Consider the following 15,522-nt stretch of genomic DNA (forward strand, 5'->3'; position numbering starts at 1 on the left):
TGAACAAAACTGCGTAGTTCCGAAAGAGACTGAAGCCCAGAACTCAGGCAAGCAGCAGCGAGAGGGCCAGCCCAGCAGCCCGTGGAAACCCTTCAGTCTTGGGCGCCATGTTCGTCACACAGCTAGATCATGGCAGAGCTGCCTGCCTCCCCCCGTTCACTTAAAAGCTGCTGCTTTCCCAGTGCTGGTTTCATTTCTCAAAACGATTAGGTCAGAATGGCAGGCATAGCCTGTGCGCATGAGGGTACCAGCAAGGCTTAGAACACTGGGTTTAGAGCACTGGGTTTGCTTGGTCATCGCCAGGACAGGGGAAGAGTCATACACACATCACAAAATGGGCAGAGAGCAGATTCCGGTTCAGATTCAAAGAGCCTTTGCTGATCACCCATCTAGGCTGGGTGCCACAGGGCTGAGCAAATCCAAATGGTCAGTGGGTGTCATCTTTCACTTCCATAGATGCCCAGACTCAAAGAGATCCATCATTTTCATAGTTAATTGGGCGTAGATTTGGGACCAGGGCTTAGGGCTGGGGGCCCTTCTGGTTTGTACAGCTATTAATCAATGTCATGTGAGTGCCAGGTGAAACGCATCTTATTAACACATCTTTAGTATGGTCATATGGAGATCCACTGTGGAAATTAAAAGGAAACAGACTTACAACAATAAATTGCAATAGAAGAAGGCTTCCTAATGAAATGGCCAAAGGCACACACACCAAATAAAGATGAAAACTAGGGAGATAGCAAGGTGTTTCCTTCTCCTGGAAAGGCTTCCCTGTAAAGAGCAGGAGAAGAGGAAGAACAGGCAAGCTGATGCGGGAGCAGATGTGAGAGTCGGGGGTTGCTGGAGGATGGGACTTTGCGTCGGCAGGCTGCTTTGGTTCTCGAACGACCTTCTCGTCACTGCGGCGCCTTGGGAGGTATCCGTTGCTCCATTGTAATGTTGCTTACTTTTGAGGACTTTTCTTCAACTGAGTGCACTCTCAGAGAAAGGACACTGCCCAGCTGGTCGAGTTCTTCAACCACTGTTCTCACGAATGTTTCTTCTGTTGAATCTGCAATGAATGCAATCATCCTTAAGTGGTTGGAAGGTATTTAGTCATGACAGGTACATTAAAAAAAAAAACTTTTTATAATTGATAAGTTCCATAAATAGAAACAATGTACCGAGATCATAATCATACCCTTCCGCCACCTTTTTTTTCACTCCTCCCAAGTCCCCCCTCCAGAAAATCCCTCCTTCTTTCCAACTAGTCTCTCTTCTATCTTGATGCCATCATTTCAGATATGCTTTTTTAAAAAATTTTTTATTTATTTATTTGAGAGCGACAGACACAGAGAGAAAGACAGATAGAGGGAGAGAGAGAGAATGGGCGCACCAGGGCTTCCAGCCTCTGCAAATGAACTCCAGACGCGTGCGCCCCCTTGTGCATCTGGCTAACGTGGGACCTGGGGAACCGAGCCTCGAACCGGGGTCCTTAGGCTTCACAGGCAAGCGCTTAACCGCTAAGCCATCTCTCCAGCCCCAGATATGCTTTAAAACTGTTTTTTGTTAAGTTCCCAGAAAAGTGAGATATGATTCTAGGTCTGAAACCAGTGTTTGACAGGACCCAGGATTGTTTCTCTTTCTCCCTCTCTCTCTTCCTCTACCCTCTTCTCCTCTCTTTGCCTTCGCCCCTTCCTTCCTCTCTTCTTCCCTCCTCTCTTTTCCCCTCTCTTGCTTTCATTCTTGAGCAATGGGTGCTTACAAGTATAAGTGAAATATGAATCAAAAGAATCTAAGTATTAGGCAAGCATAGGCCTAGAGCGAGTAATGCTTCTTTTTCTTTTCTTTTCTTTTTTTCTCTTGGGGTTGTGTGTGTGTGTGTGTGTGTGTGTGTGTGTGTGTGTGTGTGTAACTGAAGGTTTGAACACATTCCAGGCAAGAATTTCACTGCTGAATTACGCCCCCAGACATATTTTCCCTTTCCTTTTGAGACAGGGTCTCATTAAGTTGTCTGAGCTGCTTTTGAACTTATAGATAGGCTTTGAGTTTACAATCCTCCTGCCATTCTCCTAAGTAGTTGAGATCACAGGTCTACACCACCAGGTCCTGCTATTGCCTTCTTTTATATACCAACTTTCCCTATTTTAGTAAAAATAAAGTAATTCTTTTTTAGAGCAATAAAATGGAAAAATAATCCATCATGGGAAAGAAAGATGATGGAATATTGATTTTGATTTTCATGTCAGTCCATTTCATAATTTGACCACCCACATCTGTTTTATAGGGGTTTAAAATATAAATATTAGGAATTGTTGGGTGGGTGTGGTGGCACATGCCTGTAATCCCAGGTCTTGAAAGGCTAAGGCAGGGGTTGTATGATTTCCAGGACAGCCTGGGCAACACAGCAAAAGTCTGTCTCAACAAACAGACAAACACCTCTCCCCAAAACCCAAACACAAACCAGTCACAATGACTTCTCAATGGTTCATTCACTAGATCTAAACTTGGAAACAAATTTTATTTCATTTCCAAACAAGTAGCTCATCTAATAAAGTTTAAGGAGCAAGCAAAATCTCCAATACCTTTGATTTGATTGACAGGCTTGCCTTCTTTTGATGAGTGACATGTGGATTCACGTCTGTGAAGACAAGAGTAAATTATTGTGTTTTTAAAAAGATTTTATTTTTATTTATTTATTTATTTATTAGAGACAGACAGAGGGGGAATGGGCATACCACGGCATCTAGCCACTGCAAACGAACTCCAGATGCATGCGCCACCATGGGCATCTGGCTTATGTGGGACCTGGAGAATCGAACTGGGGTCCTTAGACTTCACAGGCATGCATCTTAACTGCGAAGCAATCTCTCCAGCTGTATTGTGTGTGTTTTTTTTTCCCAATAAGAAGTTATGAAATAACTGAATTGCAAACAAAAGTTTTGGAGTTCTAGTTTCAGTAAGATTTTTTTATGTTTTATTTATTTATTTGAGAAAGATAGACAGAGAATGGGCACACCAGGGCCTCTAGTCACTGCAAATGAGCTCTAGAAGCATGCACCACCTTGTGCATCTGGCTTTATGTGGTTACTGGGGAATTGAACCTGGGTCCTTTGGTTTTGCAGGCAAGCACCTTAATCACTAAGCAATCTCTCTAGCCCTTCAGTAAGATTTAAATCACTCCATGTTTAAGGGACATTAGTAAGCTTTTTGTAACTTCAACATAGTGAAAAAAGAGCTTGAATGGATGTTTATGGTCAGATACTCTCTCTTTCATTAGCCATGTGGGAACCCCAAGTTTTTACTCTGGCTTTCTACTCAACAGACCAATGAACATGTTAGAAGTGCCTACTCTGTAGAAGGAGCTAGAGTTGGAACTGTAGAAAATACAGAGCTAAAGAAGCATAACTAGTTTATACAGCTAGAAATAAAATACATTCATGTATAAAGTTACATATAAAATCACATAAAGGGTGCTGTAAGATAAGTGAAAAATTTCTGAATACTTTCCCGGAGGAGGGAGCCATCACTGTTGAGTTCTCATTAGAACATCCTTCAGAGGGTTTATCCTGGCCTTGGAGGATGTGAGATGTTAGTTACTCACGGTGTGACCATATGAGAGCATTTGCTAACAGCCGCTGATGACAGAACACAGTTGTGCGTCCACCTCTGTCAGAGCATCATGAGGCCCCACGGCTGAGGACAGGTGAGAGTATGGCTTTGTTGTTGTCACAACTTTACCAATGAGGGATCCGTGGTGCAAAGAGGTTAAATAACTGGTTCAGATACACTCAGTACGTGAGTCATACCCACAACTGCAGTTTAGGGCTTTTGGCAAACAAACTATGGTTTCTCTCCCACTAACTCTTAATTATCATTGCTAACCTTTGATAGAGAGTGTGTGGGGGTAACTAATGAAGCAATAATGAAGTAGGGCAAGTTACAATAAATATGTTTCAACATAAACCACAGAAAGCTAATTTTCCCTTAGATCAGAGTACTGGAATGGTTAAGTATTCCATATTTAATTGATTTTTTGTATCATTATACATTAAATAGTTTATATACTCAGATCTTTGGTTGCTAGGTTGGATGTAATGGTCCATGCCTGTAAGCACACTACTCAGGAGGCTGAGGCAGGAAGATCATTTACTTAAAGCCTGAATTACACAATGGGATCCTGTTTCAAAAAAATTATTTAAAAACAAATATTTTCAAAATCCTGTCTGTTTTTATTTCACTATTTTACCTATTCATTTCACTTTTTTTCATTGGTGTGTTATTGAAGGCAATAATGCACAGAATTTAAGATATTATGATATTTATGATAATTATGATATTTAGAAAATTCTAGGATGCAATGTATAATATATAATTACTATGTAAACATAGATGTCTGTTATATGTAGTACATATACATATTATGTATATAGTATGTATATGGTATATACTACATATGTGAACTATATAAGTAAATTATGTACATATGTGTATAAATATATAATGCATAATATATAGTACACATTTCTACTGTATATGCAAATATATAGTATATAATAAGTAGATAAATAAGTACATAAAATAAATACCTATGTAATGTCTAGCCAGACAGTAACCATCTACAAAGGCCTAGTTGCTCTGGGTCAATTTTTTTCACAGGTTCATGTTTACCTCTCTTCTCCATCTAGTAGGTTGCAGTACTTTTCAATCTCCTTTTCCAGGCACGTTTTGATGCCCAGAAGCTGCTCATACTCCAGCTTCTGGCCTTCTGTTTCCGCCCGGATCTGCTGCAGCTGCTCCTCCTTTGCTGCGATCTGATCCTGGATTTGTTGCAATTGAGCGTAGTAATTTCCTTCAGTCTCAGCCAGGGAGCATTCATAGGACTGTTTCTGAAAGAGGCATCAAGTCAGGCAGGAATGTGCAAGAGCGAATGGCATATTCATATTTTAATTATTCTCAAGGTAGAAAAAAAATATTTATTCAAGGTCTGAGTGGGGCTGGGGAGATGGCTCAGCGGATAAAGTGCTCGCCTCACAACTCTGAGGAACTGAGTTCATAACCTTAGACCCCACGTAAAAGCGGAAAGCTATGGTGGGCTTCTGTAATCCCAGAACACCTACAGGGAGAAAGGAGGCAGAGATAGGAGAATTTTCTGGAAGCTCCCAAAGAAAGCTGTGGACAGCAATGAGAACTTTGCCTCCATATCCTCAAAATCAGGTAGAGGGAGAGGGCCTACTTGAAAGTTGTGCTCTGACCTCTACATGTGCCGAGACACACACATGCAAATTAATTAATTAAAAAATCAAACCTGGCTAGAGGGTTTTTTTGGGGGGGTGGTGGTGGTGGGTGTGTGTGTGTGTGTGCGCGTGTGCGCGCGCGCATTTTTCCAAGGTAGGGTCTCACTCTAGTCCAGGCTGACCTGGAACTCATTCAGTAGTCCCAGACTGGCCTCAAACTCCCATTGATCCTCCTACTTCAGCCTCCCAAGTGCTAGGGTTAGAGTCATGTGCCACCATGCTCAGTGATGTGTGTGTATGTATGTATGTATGTGTGTATGTATATGCATGTATGCATTAAAATATTTTTATTTACTTGAGAGAGAAAGAAAGAGCATGGGCACACCAGAACCTCTTGCCACTACACCAACCCTAGACACATGTGCCACATGGTGCATCTCCCCTGGGCTTCAGCTTCCTATCTCACCAAGTGGTATCTTCCCTTTGCACAACCTTCTGACATGATACTCACCATAATGTGATGTAGCCAGGGAGGCCCTTGCAAGAGTTAACACCATGCTATTTGAGTTTTCAAAACTGAGCTAATTAAACCGCTTTGTTTTACAAAAATTCCTAGCTGCTTCTTTTCTCCCTCCCTCCCTTCCTTCTTTCTCTTCCTCCCTTCCTTCCCTTCCTCCCTCCCTCCCTTCCCTCCTCCTCTCTCTCTCTTTCTAGCCCAGGCTGACCTGGAAGTCACTATGTAGTCTCAGGCTGGCCTCGAACTCGCAGCTATTCTCCTACCTCTGCCTCCCGAGGGAGGGCTGAGATTCAAGCCCCCACGCCCGGCTTATGCACGTTGGTACAGCAATGGGAAAGTGACCGCCGCACACCCCTTCGGCTCGGTGGCCGTTCGCACGTACCTTGGCGGCGAGCGACTGAAGCTCGATCTCCAGGGTCTGCAGGCTGCGTTTCAGCTCGGTGAGCTCGCTTCTGGCGGCCGCGGCGGCCCCGGCGTCTCCCGAGATCCGCTGCTGCAGCGCGGCGCTCTGGAGCGGAGCGGGGGAGCAAGGTCAGGGCCGAGGGTCCCCGAGCAGGCCCTGGCCCGCGCGGCCCGCCACGCACGAACCTTCTCGCCGAAACGGGCCTCGGCGTCCCTGCGGTTCTGCTCGGCCAGGTCCTCGTACTCGGCCCGCATGTTGTCCAGCAGAGCGGCGAGGTCCACGCCGGGGGCCGCGTGCACCTCCACGTTCACGTTGCCGCCGGCCGCGCACTGCAGAGCCTTCATTTCCTACGAGGGAGTTTCGTGCTCCAGGCGGGTTCTAGAACCATCCATCCAGCAGCACCCCACGCGGGCCGGGGCCGGGGCCGGGGCCGGGGCCGCCCCGCAGGCTTTCCCTACCTCCTCGTGGTTCTTTCGGAGGCAGGTCAGCTCCTCCCGGAGGGTCTCGAGCTGGATCTCCAGGTCGGTGGCCGAAAGCGCCAGCTCATCCAGGATCCGGCGGAGGCTGCTCGAGTCGGCCTCCACGCTCTGGCGCAGAGCCAGCTCGGTTTCATACCTACAGGTTGAGGGCGCGCTTGAGAATCGGGGTGCAAGGGGCACCTTCGAAAAAGATAAGATATTCTGCACACCTTTACTTATTAGATAGAGAGTGAGGGCCTCTAGCTAACGAACTCCAGACGCATGTGCCACCATGTGCATCTGGCTTAATGTGGGACCTGGAGAATTGAACCTGGGTCCTTAGGCTTCGCAGGCAAGCACCTTAAGTGCTAAGCCATCTCTCCAGCCCCATTTCTGAAGCTTTGCAGGGGCGATTAAGATCATTTAAGATAAAACACGGCATGGTGGTGCTTGCCTTTAATCCCAGCACCTGGGAGGCAGACGTAGGAGGATCACCGTGAGTTCGAGGCCACCCTGAGATTACATAGTGAATTCCAGGTCACCCTGGGCTAGAGTGAGACCCTACCTTAAAAAACAAACAAAAATATTAATAATAATAAAAATAAATAAATAAATAAAATAAAAATAAATAAAATAAAATAAAAATAAAAGATAAAGTTTGTTTGAGATAACTGTTAATTTATGAGTATTATTTTGTTTTTTATTTTTATTTTTTCTAAGGTAGGGTCTCACTCTAGCCCACGCTGACCTGGTTCTTATTCTGTAGTACCAGATTAGGATTAAAGACTCACCATGCCCAGTGTCAATATTATTTTGGAGGTGTTCTTTTTATTTTCTTTACTCGGAAAATATCTTTATTTATTTATATATATTTTTGCAATTAGAGGGAGACAAAGAGAGAGAGAGAGAGAGAGAGAGAGAGAGAGAGAGAATGAATGAATGAATGGATGCTCCAAGGCTTGTCTTCAGCCACTGCAAACCAACTTTAGATGCATGTGCCACATTATGCATTTGGCTTTATGTGGGTACTGGGCATTCAAACCAGGGTCATTAGGCTTTGCAAGCAAGCACCTTAACTGCTAAGCCATCTCTTCAGCCATAAAATATATTTATTTGTTTGAGAGAGATAGTATGAGCAATGCCCCCCAGCTCTTATTTCTTTCTTCTTTTTAGAGGTAGCGTCTTGCTCTAGCCCAGGCTGACCTGGACTTCACTCTGTAGTCTCTGGCTGGCCTTGAACTCACAGTGATCCTCCTACCCCTGCCTCCCGAGTGCTGGGAGTAAAGAAATGGGCCCCCACACTTGGTATTTTTCTTTATTTTTTTAAAATTCATGTCTATGTATGTGTGGGTGCATGTTTATGTGTATGTGAATGCATGTGTATGTGTGGAGGCCAGAGTTCAACCTCAGTGTCATTCTCGGGAATGGCATCCACTTTTTTTTTTTTTTGAGACAGAATTTCTCATTGGCCTAGAGCTCACCAATTAGGCTAGCCTGGCTGGTGAACTACAGGGAGCCTCCTATCTCCACCTTCCAAGATGAGATTATAAGTATGCTCCACCATGCTGGGCATTTTTAATGTTTTTTTTTTTATTGATTTGCAAGGAGAGAGGGATAGATAGATAAAGAGAGAGATAGAGAAAATGAGAGAGAATTGGCACATTAGGGCCTCTTGTCCCTGCAAATGAACTCCAGATTCATGCACCACTTTGTGCATCTGCCTTTACGTGGGCACTGGGGCATCGAACTCGGGCTTTGCAGGCCGGTGACTTAACTGCTGAGCCATCTCTCCAGCCCCAGGTCAGGCATTTTTATTTTTATGTGGGTTGTATGAATCAAAGTCAGGTCCTGTGCTTGTGTGGCAAGCATTTATATTGATTGAACCATCTTCCTATCCTTGGAGGGGTTCTTTCTTTTTGTTTTGTTTTGTTTTTGTGGTAGGGTCTCATTCTAGCTCAGGCTGACCTGGAACTCACTGTGTAGCCCAGGTTGGTCTCAAACTCATGGCCATCCTCCTACCTCAGCTCCTGAACTGAATGCTGAGATTAAAGGCGTGTGCCTCCATGTCTGTTTTTTTTTTTTCTTTCTTTTTAATTTCCTGAGATAAGGTCTCATTCTAGCTCAGACTGACCTGAAATTCACTATGCAGTCTCAGGGTGGCCTTGAACTCTTGGAACTCCTCCTACCTCTGCCTCCCAAGTGGTTGTTATTTCTTTATAGTTGATCTGTGTCATATAATGTGCTTGGTGGTTAAATAAAATAGTGCTAGATTAAAAAATATGTTAGCTCCTTTTATAAGAGCATATTAAATTCTATTTCTCTATTGATCTGGAATGGCTTTATTAAAATACTTTGGTTTTGAAAGCAAAAGATGTGTTCATTCATCCAATTGTAGTACTTTGCCATTACTAGTAGAAATGATTATTTTCACCTACTTCATCTTGAAGTCGTCAGCCGTCAGTCTGGCGTTGTCATTCTGTAGAACAATGCTGGCGTTACAGGTGGCCGCAGAAATAATCTAAATAGGGTAGAGTGTGTGAAATGTTAACCAACAAAAGTCAAAGGACCCTCTGGATTTCAATGTGCGTCTATATCCAGTGAGGATTTTTATCCGGCTATTAAAAGAACTTTGGGCCTGGAGATGTAACTCTGTAGTAGACTGCTTGCTTAGTACTTGGGCTTAGAGGCACTGGGCTTTGATCCTTAATATTGCAAACACAAAAACAATCAAGAAACCCATTTTTTCCCCCCTCAGGTCACAAATATCCAGATCTTAAGAGCTACATGGATGCTTTCATTACTCCTGATCAAAAAGTATGTGTTATATATCAAAACAACAAAATGATTATTTATTTATTTATTTATTTTTTGGTAGTACTGAGGATTGAACCTCTGGCTTTGCACATGCTAGGCAAGCTCTCCACCACTGACTACATAAATCCCCAGCCCTCATTCTGTTTTTCTTTCGGAGACAGAGTCTTGCTAGATTGGCCAGGTTGGCCTTGATCTTGTGATCCCTGTGCTCCAGCCTTCCGAGTCGCTGATATTACAGGCCTGTGCCGCTAGCCCCAGCTTGATGACATTGATCTCCTTCATCACTGATTCCACATTTTTTTTTTTTGGGGGGTTTTCTAGGTAGGTCTCACTCTGGTCCAGGCTGACCTGGAATCAACTATGTAGTCTCAGGGTGGCCTCGAACTCACGGCGACCCTCCTGAGTGCTGGGATTAAAGATATGTGCTACCATGCCTGGCTAATTCCACAATTTTTTTTTTTTTAAATTTTTTTTTTTGGTAATTTTTGTTTTTATTTATTTGAGAGAGACAGAGAGAGAGAGGGAGAGAGAATGGGCACGCCAGGGCCTCCAGCCACTGCAAACGAACTCCAGACGCATGTGCCCCCTTGTGCGTCTGGCTAACGTGGGTCCTGGGGAGTCGAGCCTCGAACCGGGGTCCTTAGGCTTCACAGGCAAGGGCTTAACCGCTCAGCCATCTCTCCAGCCCTAATTCCACAAATTTTTATTGACAGTCGCCAATCTTAATGCTGGGAATACAAAGTGGATAAATTCTACATCTTATAAATTTGCTAAATACATTTGATAGTTATTTAATCAATTTATTTTATACTGGGGGTTGAACCCAGAGCCCCAGGCTGCTGGGCAAACACTTCACGCTGAGTTACATTCGCCTCCTCTCACTTTTTGCTGGGGTAGGTTTCACTCTAGTTCAAGCTGACCTACAACTCACTCTGTAATCCAGTTAAAGTTGTGAACCATCACACTTAGCTCCTACTTTGTAAAAAAAATATATTATTTATTTTAAGGTGAGTGAGGTCTTTAGGTTGTCCAGGCTGCCTTCAATCTTGTTATCCTTCTGCCTCAGCCTGTAGAGTAGCTGGAAACGCACCTACCACACCCCACTGCTAAATACATTAAACAAATTTTTTCTTTTAGTTATGCCCACCAAAACTATGACGCAAAAGTGTACAAGTCTGTCAGGCATGGTGGCGCATACCTTTAATCCAAGCACTTGGGAGGCAGAGATAGGAGGATCACCATGAGTTTGAGGCCACCCTGAGACTACATAGTGAATTCCAGGTCAGCCGGGGCTAGAGTGAGCCCCTACCTCAAAAAACAAAAAAACAAAAATGTTTGCATGTCTTATTTCTTACCTGTCTTTTCAAGTCTTCAATGGCAGAGAAATATTTGCTGTAGTCATGATCCAGTCCTCGTCCACAGCCAGGTCCATATTTCTCATACCACCCCTCAATCTTCTGCTCCAGCTTGGCGTTGGCCTCCTCCAGAGCACGGACGTGGTGCAGGTAGGAGGCCAGGCGGTCATTGAGGTTCTGCATGGTCACCTTCTCATTCCCAGAGAGGAGGCCGGCCTCATTTCCCAGAAAACCCATGCCATTGCCACTTCCTGGCCCTTCACCGCCACTGCAGAAGCTTTCCCCTGAAGAAATACCCCCAAGAGTGCAAGAAAAGCTGCTCTCCGCTTCTGGCCCAACACACACACTCCCAGCCACAAAGCCTGTCCTTCCCCTAGACAGCCTGACAGACCCAGCTCGTGAGCAGATCCTGGAGCCCCCAGAAAGTCGAAAAGACATGACGATAGTGCAACTCACTGGCCCTTTCCCAGAGAGGAGTAAAGCTAATGTCCTCCTTCCACGGAGGGTAACCGCACTGGCTTTTATAGGACTCGGCGGTCATTTCAGTCGCAAATGTGCCCATCTCTGATAAAACATTGCTCTCATCCTAATTGTTGTTTTTCATAACTGAGAGCTTTTTAATAGTGTCCAGTAGGTGACAAGGTGCCCCAAGCACATGTTTTATATGTACATATAAAAAAGGTGCCAAGGAGAGTGATACTAAATCATAGCCTGGGAGTGTTAATAATATTAAATCATAACCCATAGGTCATGGAAACTGTCATTTGCTTTATGAAAAGATCTTTTGACTTTTGGAATACATTGGATTGCCCACTTCCATATAACAAAGAAAAATTCAAATGAGAAGCATTTATTATTCTTATCCTGAAAATGCATATGGAATATTTCAATGATCTCTATGTGATTGTTTTCTTATTAAAATCAAAGTATTTCAATATCTAGTAGTTTTTTGGTAGTAGGAGTTTTTGAATTGTTTTATTTTAAATTATTTTTATTTATGTATTTACTTAAAAATACTTTATTTTTTATTTGTAAGCAGAGAAAGGTAGGAGAGAGAGAGAGAGAGAGAGAGAGAGAGAGAGAGAGAATGAATGGCATGCCAGGGCTTCCAGTGTTGCAAACAAACTCCAGATGCATGTACCACTCTGCATCTGGTTTTACATAGGTACTAGGGAATCGAACTTGGGTTGTTAGGCTTTGTAGGCAAGTGCCTTAATTACCAAGCCATCTCTCCAGCTATTATTTATTAGAGAGAGAGAGAGAGAGAGAGAGAGAGAGAGAGAGAGAGAGAGAGAGAGAGCGAGCGCACATCAGGGCCTCTTGCCACTGTAAACAAACTCCAAATGCATGTACCATCTGGCTTTACATAGGTACTAGAGAATTAAACCTCAGCCATCAGACTTTGCAAGCCTTTAATCGCTAAGCCATCTCTCCAGCCCTTGAATTGGTTTTTAATAAATTGAAAAATATAAGTTCTATCATAACTTGCCAGTCTCACTAAAATTTATGAATGTATAATGTTGATGGAGAAGTTTGATTGAGATCTTTCTTTTTTCTTCCCTTATTTTTTCTCCTTCTTCCCTTCTTCCTTCCTTCCAGCTTCTTCTCTTCCTCCCTCCCTCCCTCTCTGTCTCCTTTCATTTCCTTTCCTTTCTTTTTCTTTTGACACAGGCTTTCCTACAGCCAAGGCTGGCCTTGAAATCCAGATTCTACTGTCTTGATTCCTAAGTTCTGGGATCACAGGTGTGGATCACCAACCCTGGCCATCGTTCCGTAGCCTACATCTATGCATATGGAGCATTACAAATTATTCCGAGACAACAGCTTCATATTTACCGGTGGGGAGTGAAATAGATGAAGGAGAAGGATGTTTCCATGGACACCTAGAAAGTCTGCAATTGTAGTACCTAGGAGGTTAGTTGTCAGGAGGAAATCAGAGGCTTCCTTTTATTGCCATGATGCCCTTGGGGAATTACTCAGGCTCCTTGTGCTCCATGTCCCCATGAAGCAAATGGACACAATCACACTCAGCTGTGTCAGTTGAAGACTTGAGTAATGAGGAGCTCCAACAACGAATGACTATGTGGCGGTCAGAAGGGTTCAGGCATGTTGTCAGTGTTAGTTATATTATTACAGTAAAGTGGACCTGTCAGCCAGGGTCAAGTTGCTGTCCCTTCTGATGGGTACAAATGGATTGACTAACTGATTACAGGTCCAGCATTGAAATAGTAATTCTTTCCTCAATGAGATTTTTCCACTGGACAGTGTAGATATTGAACATCTTGAAAATTATCCAATGTTAGTCACGAAAAGAGATGGACTATTTGCAGACTGTAAAGCATAGATTTGTTTTGTTTTTCAAGGTAGGGACTCACTCTAGCTCAGGCTGACCTGGAGTTCACTATGTAGTCTCAGGGCGGCCTTAAACTCATGGCGATGCACCTACCTCTGCCTCCTGAGTGCTGGGATTAAAGGTGTGCTCCACCACGCCCGGCAAGCATAGTTTTTTTTTTTTTTAAATCACAAATATTTAAAAATCATTAATGCAAGGCTATAATTCAGACCATCGGCTTATGTTTATAACATTGCATGGCAAGAAGTATGAGTTATATTCAGAGACTTTGTAGTGATTTTGTTATGATCTCCTCACACTGTTAATCTGTTGTCAGTGTTCCCATGAACAAAACAAGAAAAACGTATACGTTGTAAGCGTGATCGTTTGCAAGAGTTGAATTTCTCAGATAGGTATCATGAGACTGCAAAATACTATTAATGTTATCTATCTTCAGATAGTTGGTAAATGCTAATTAACTTCTGTGAAATATGTTAAGCATATATTATTAGAGTCATTTTGGAGATGAGTTGGCTCTGAAAATAACACAGAAAAACAGATCACAGACTACTTCTCCATTAAAGCAGGAGTGGGTGATGCTTAACTCCTTCTTGAAATGTTGTCATCATTAACTCATAGGGCAAGTGTCTTAAATTCTTTTAATCACAGACTTCTTGTAAGCTAAACTAATGCTTTTTCTCTTCTTCCTTTCTTTTTATCTTTATTTTTTTCTGAGGTAGGGTCTCACTCTGCACTCCCAGGGTGGCCTGAAATTCACAATGATCTTCCTACCTCTGCCTCCTAAGTGCTGGGATTAAAAGTCACACTACCATGCCAGGCCTAAACTAATACTTTTGAAGTTTAAGTACACTTTAGCATTTCCAAGAAGTGGAGAATAACTAACAAATTCCCTGGGCTATTTCTATCTATATATTTGATTTTTCAGAGTGGTTATTTTATTCATGATAAGAAAGTAATATCCAGCAGTATATCAGTTATCATTTCTTGATAATCTAATAAATATTCAGACATTACATAATAGGCATGTTGCAGGTATTCCAAGTAATTGAAATTTACTTTAAAATTTATTTATGTGTGTATGGGTGTGCCAGGATATGTGCACACCACTTTTTACATTGACCTTTATGTGGGTGCTGGAGAATTGGCTCCATGCCAGAAAGCTTCTTTTTTTTTTTAAATTTTTTTTTTTTAATTTATTTGAGAGCGACAGACACAGAGAGAAAGACAGATAGAGGGAGAGAGAGAGAATGGGCGCGCCAGGGCTTCCAGCCTCTGCAAACGAACTCCAGACGTGTGCGCCCCCTTGTGCATCTGGCTAATGTGGGACCTGGGGAACCGAGCCTTGAACCGGGGTCCTTAGGCTTTACAGGCAAGCGCTTAACCGCTAAGCCATCTCTCCAGCCCGCCAGAAAGCTTCTTTACCCACTTAACCATCTCTCAATCCTCCAGAATTGAACTTTAAGTTATGCTGTTTTGTTGTCTCTTTTCAGGGGCTGAAGCAGTTAAGGCACTTGCCTGCAAAGCCTAATGACTCAGGTTCAATTCCTCAGTACCCATTTTTTGACAGTGCTGGAGGCCCTGGTGTACTCATTTTTTCTGTGTGTCTGTCTATCTGCATATAAATAAATAAATAGATATCATGTCTCTTTTCAGGATAAAATTTTTCATCATGTTATTCTAATGGTCATATGGTAATTTCCCCCATACATTTATTATTTAATTTCAATCATGCCATTGTTTAAAAAGTACATTCTTCACTTGTTAGTCATTTTAGAAAAGTGTTTTTTCTTGAACATGAATGAGTTTTGTCACTAGATTTCTAGCACTTCTTCTGAGAATCAGATTCTGGTGTGTGAATTCTTCCTACCATATGGCTGCCCCAGTTTGGGAAGAAGGAGAATGTTGGCTCTGCTGACTTCAAAGTGATTGGAATTAGCACTCCCTTCTCTCTCACTGTAAGGAAGGTGGAGTCAGTTCTCACCAGAATGCTGTTATGCTGCGGCTAAATCCAGACTTTGAGTCAGACTGCTTGGATTCCAACACCTCCAGTTATTAGTTTTGTGACCCTTGGCAAATTACTCAATTGCTCCCTGACTCAGTTTCATCACCTGTAAATTGAAGATGACCATAGTATCTACCTCATAGGGTTGTTGTAAGAATTGAATTAAGTATTTTTTAGGATAGTTACCCTAGCACATGGTTAAGTAGTTTCTTTCTTTCTTTCCTTTTTTTTTTTTTTTTTTTCTAGGTAGGGTCTCGCTCTAACCTAGGCTGACCTGGAATTCACTCTGTAGTCTCAGGCTGGCCTTGAACTCACAGGGATCTTCCTACCTCTGCTCCTGAGTGCTGGCCAAGTACTGTTTTGTTTGAATTATTATTCATTCTTTCCTTGAAGTTATATTT

General features: G+C 42.9%; 1 protein-coding gene across 1 annotated transcript; it reads right to left on the minus strand.

Moving 5' to 3' along the window:
- Positions 1-825: 825 nt before the first annotated feature.
- On the minus strand, positions 826-11,204 carry LOC101607720 (keratin, type I cytoskeletal 26). The gene is made up of 8 exons (XM_045158221.1): positions 10,767-11,204; positions 9,033-9,115; positions 6,598-6,754; positions 6,325-6,486; positions 6,119-6,244; positions 4,654-4,871; positions 2,568-2,623; positions 826-1,054 (listed from the first exon to the last, which is right to left on the minus strand). The coding sequence occupies exons 1-8, from the start codon at positions 11,202-11,204 to the stop codon at positions 900-902; spliced, it is 1,395 nt and encodes a 464-aa protein (XP_045014156.1). The 3' UTR covers positions 826-899.
- Between the last annotated feature and the right edge of the window lie 4,318 nt (positions 11,205-15,522).

This window comes from Jaculus jaculus, chromosome 9 (genome assembly GCF_020740685.1).
Source record: "Jaculus jaculus isolate mJacJac1 chromosome 9, mJacJac1.mat.Y.cur, whole genome shotgun sequence".
Classification (NCBI taxonomy): Eukaryota; Metazoa; Chordata; class Mammalia; order Rodentia; family Dipodidae; genus Jaculus; species Jaculus jaculus.

Coding starts and splice junctions, on each gene's coding strand:
- LOC101607720 (XM_045158221.1), bottom strand. CDS start 11,204: ATGTCTTTTCGACTTTCTGGGGGCTCCAGGATCTGCTCACGAGCTGGG. Junction 6,755..9,032: donor GCTGACGACTTCAAGATGAA/GTAGGTGAAAAT, acceptor CTCAACCTGTAG/GTATGAAACCGAGCTGGCTC. Junction 6,487..6,597: donor TCCGAAAGAACCACGAGGAG/GTAGGGAAAGCC, acceptor ACTCCCTCGTAG/GAAATGAAGGCTCTGCAGTG.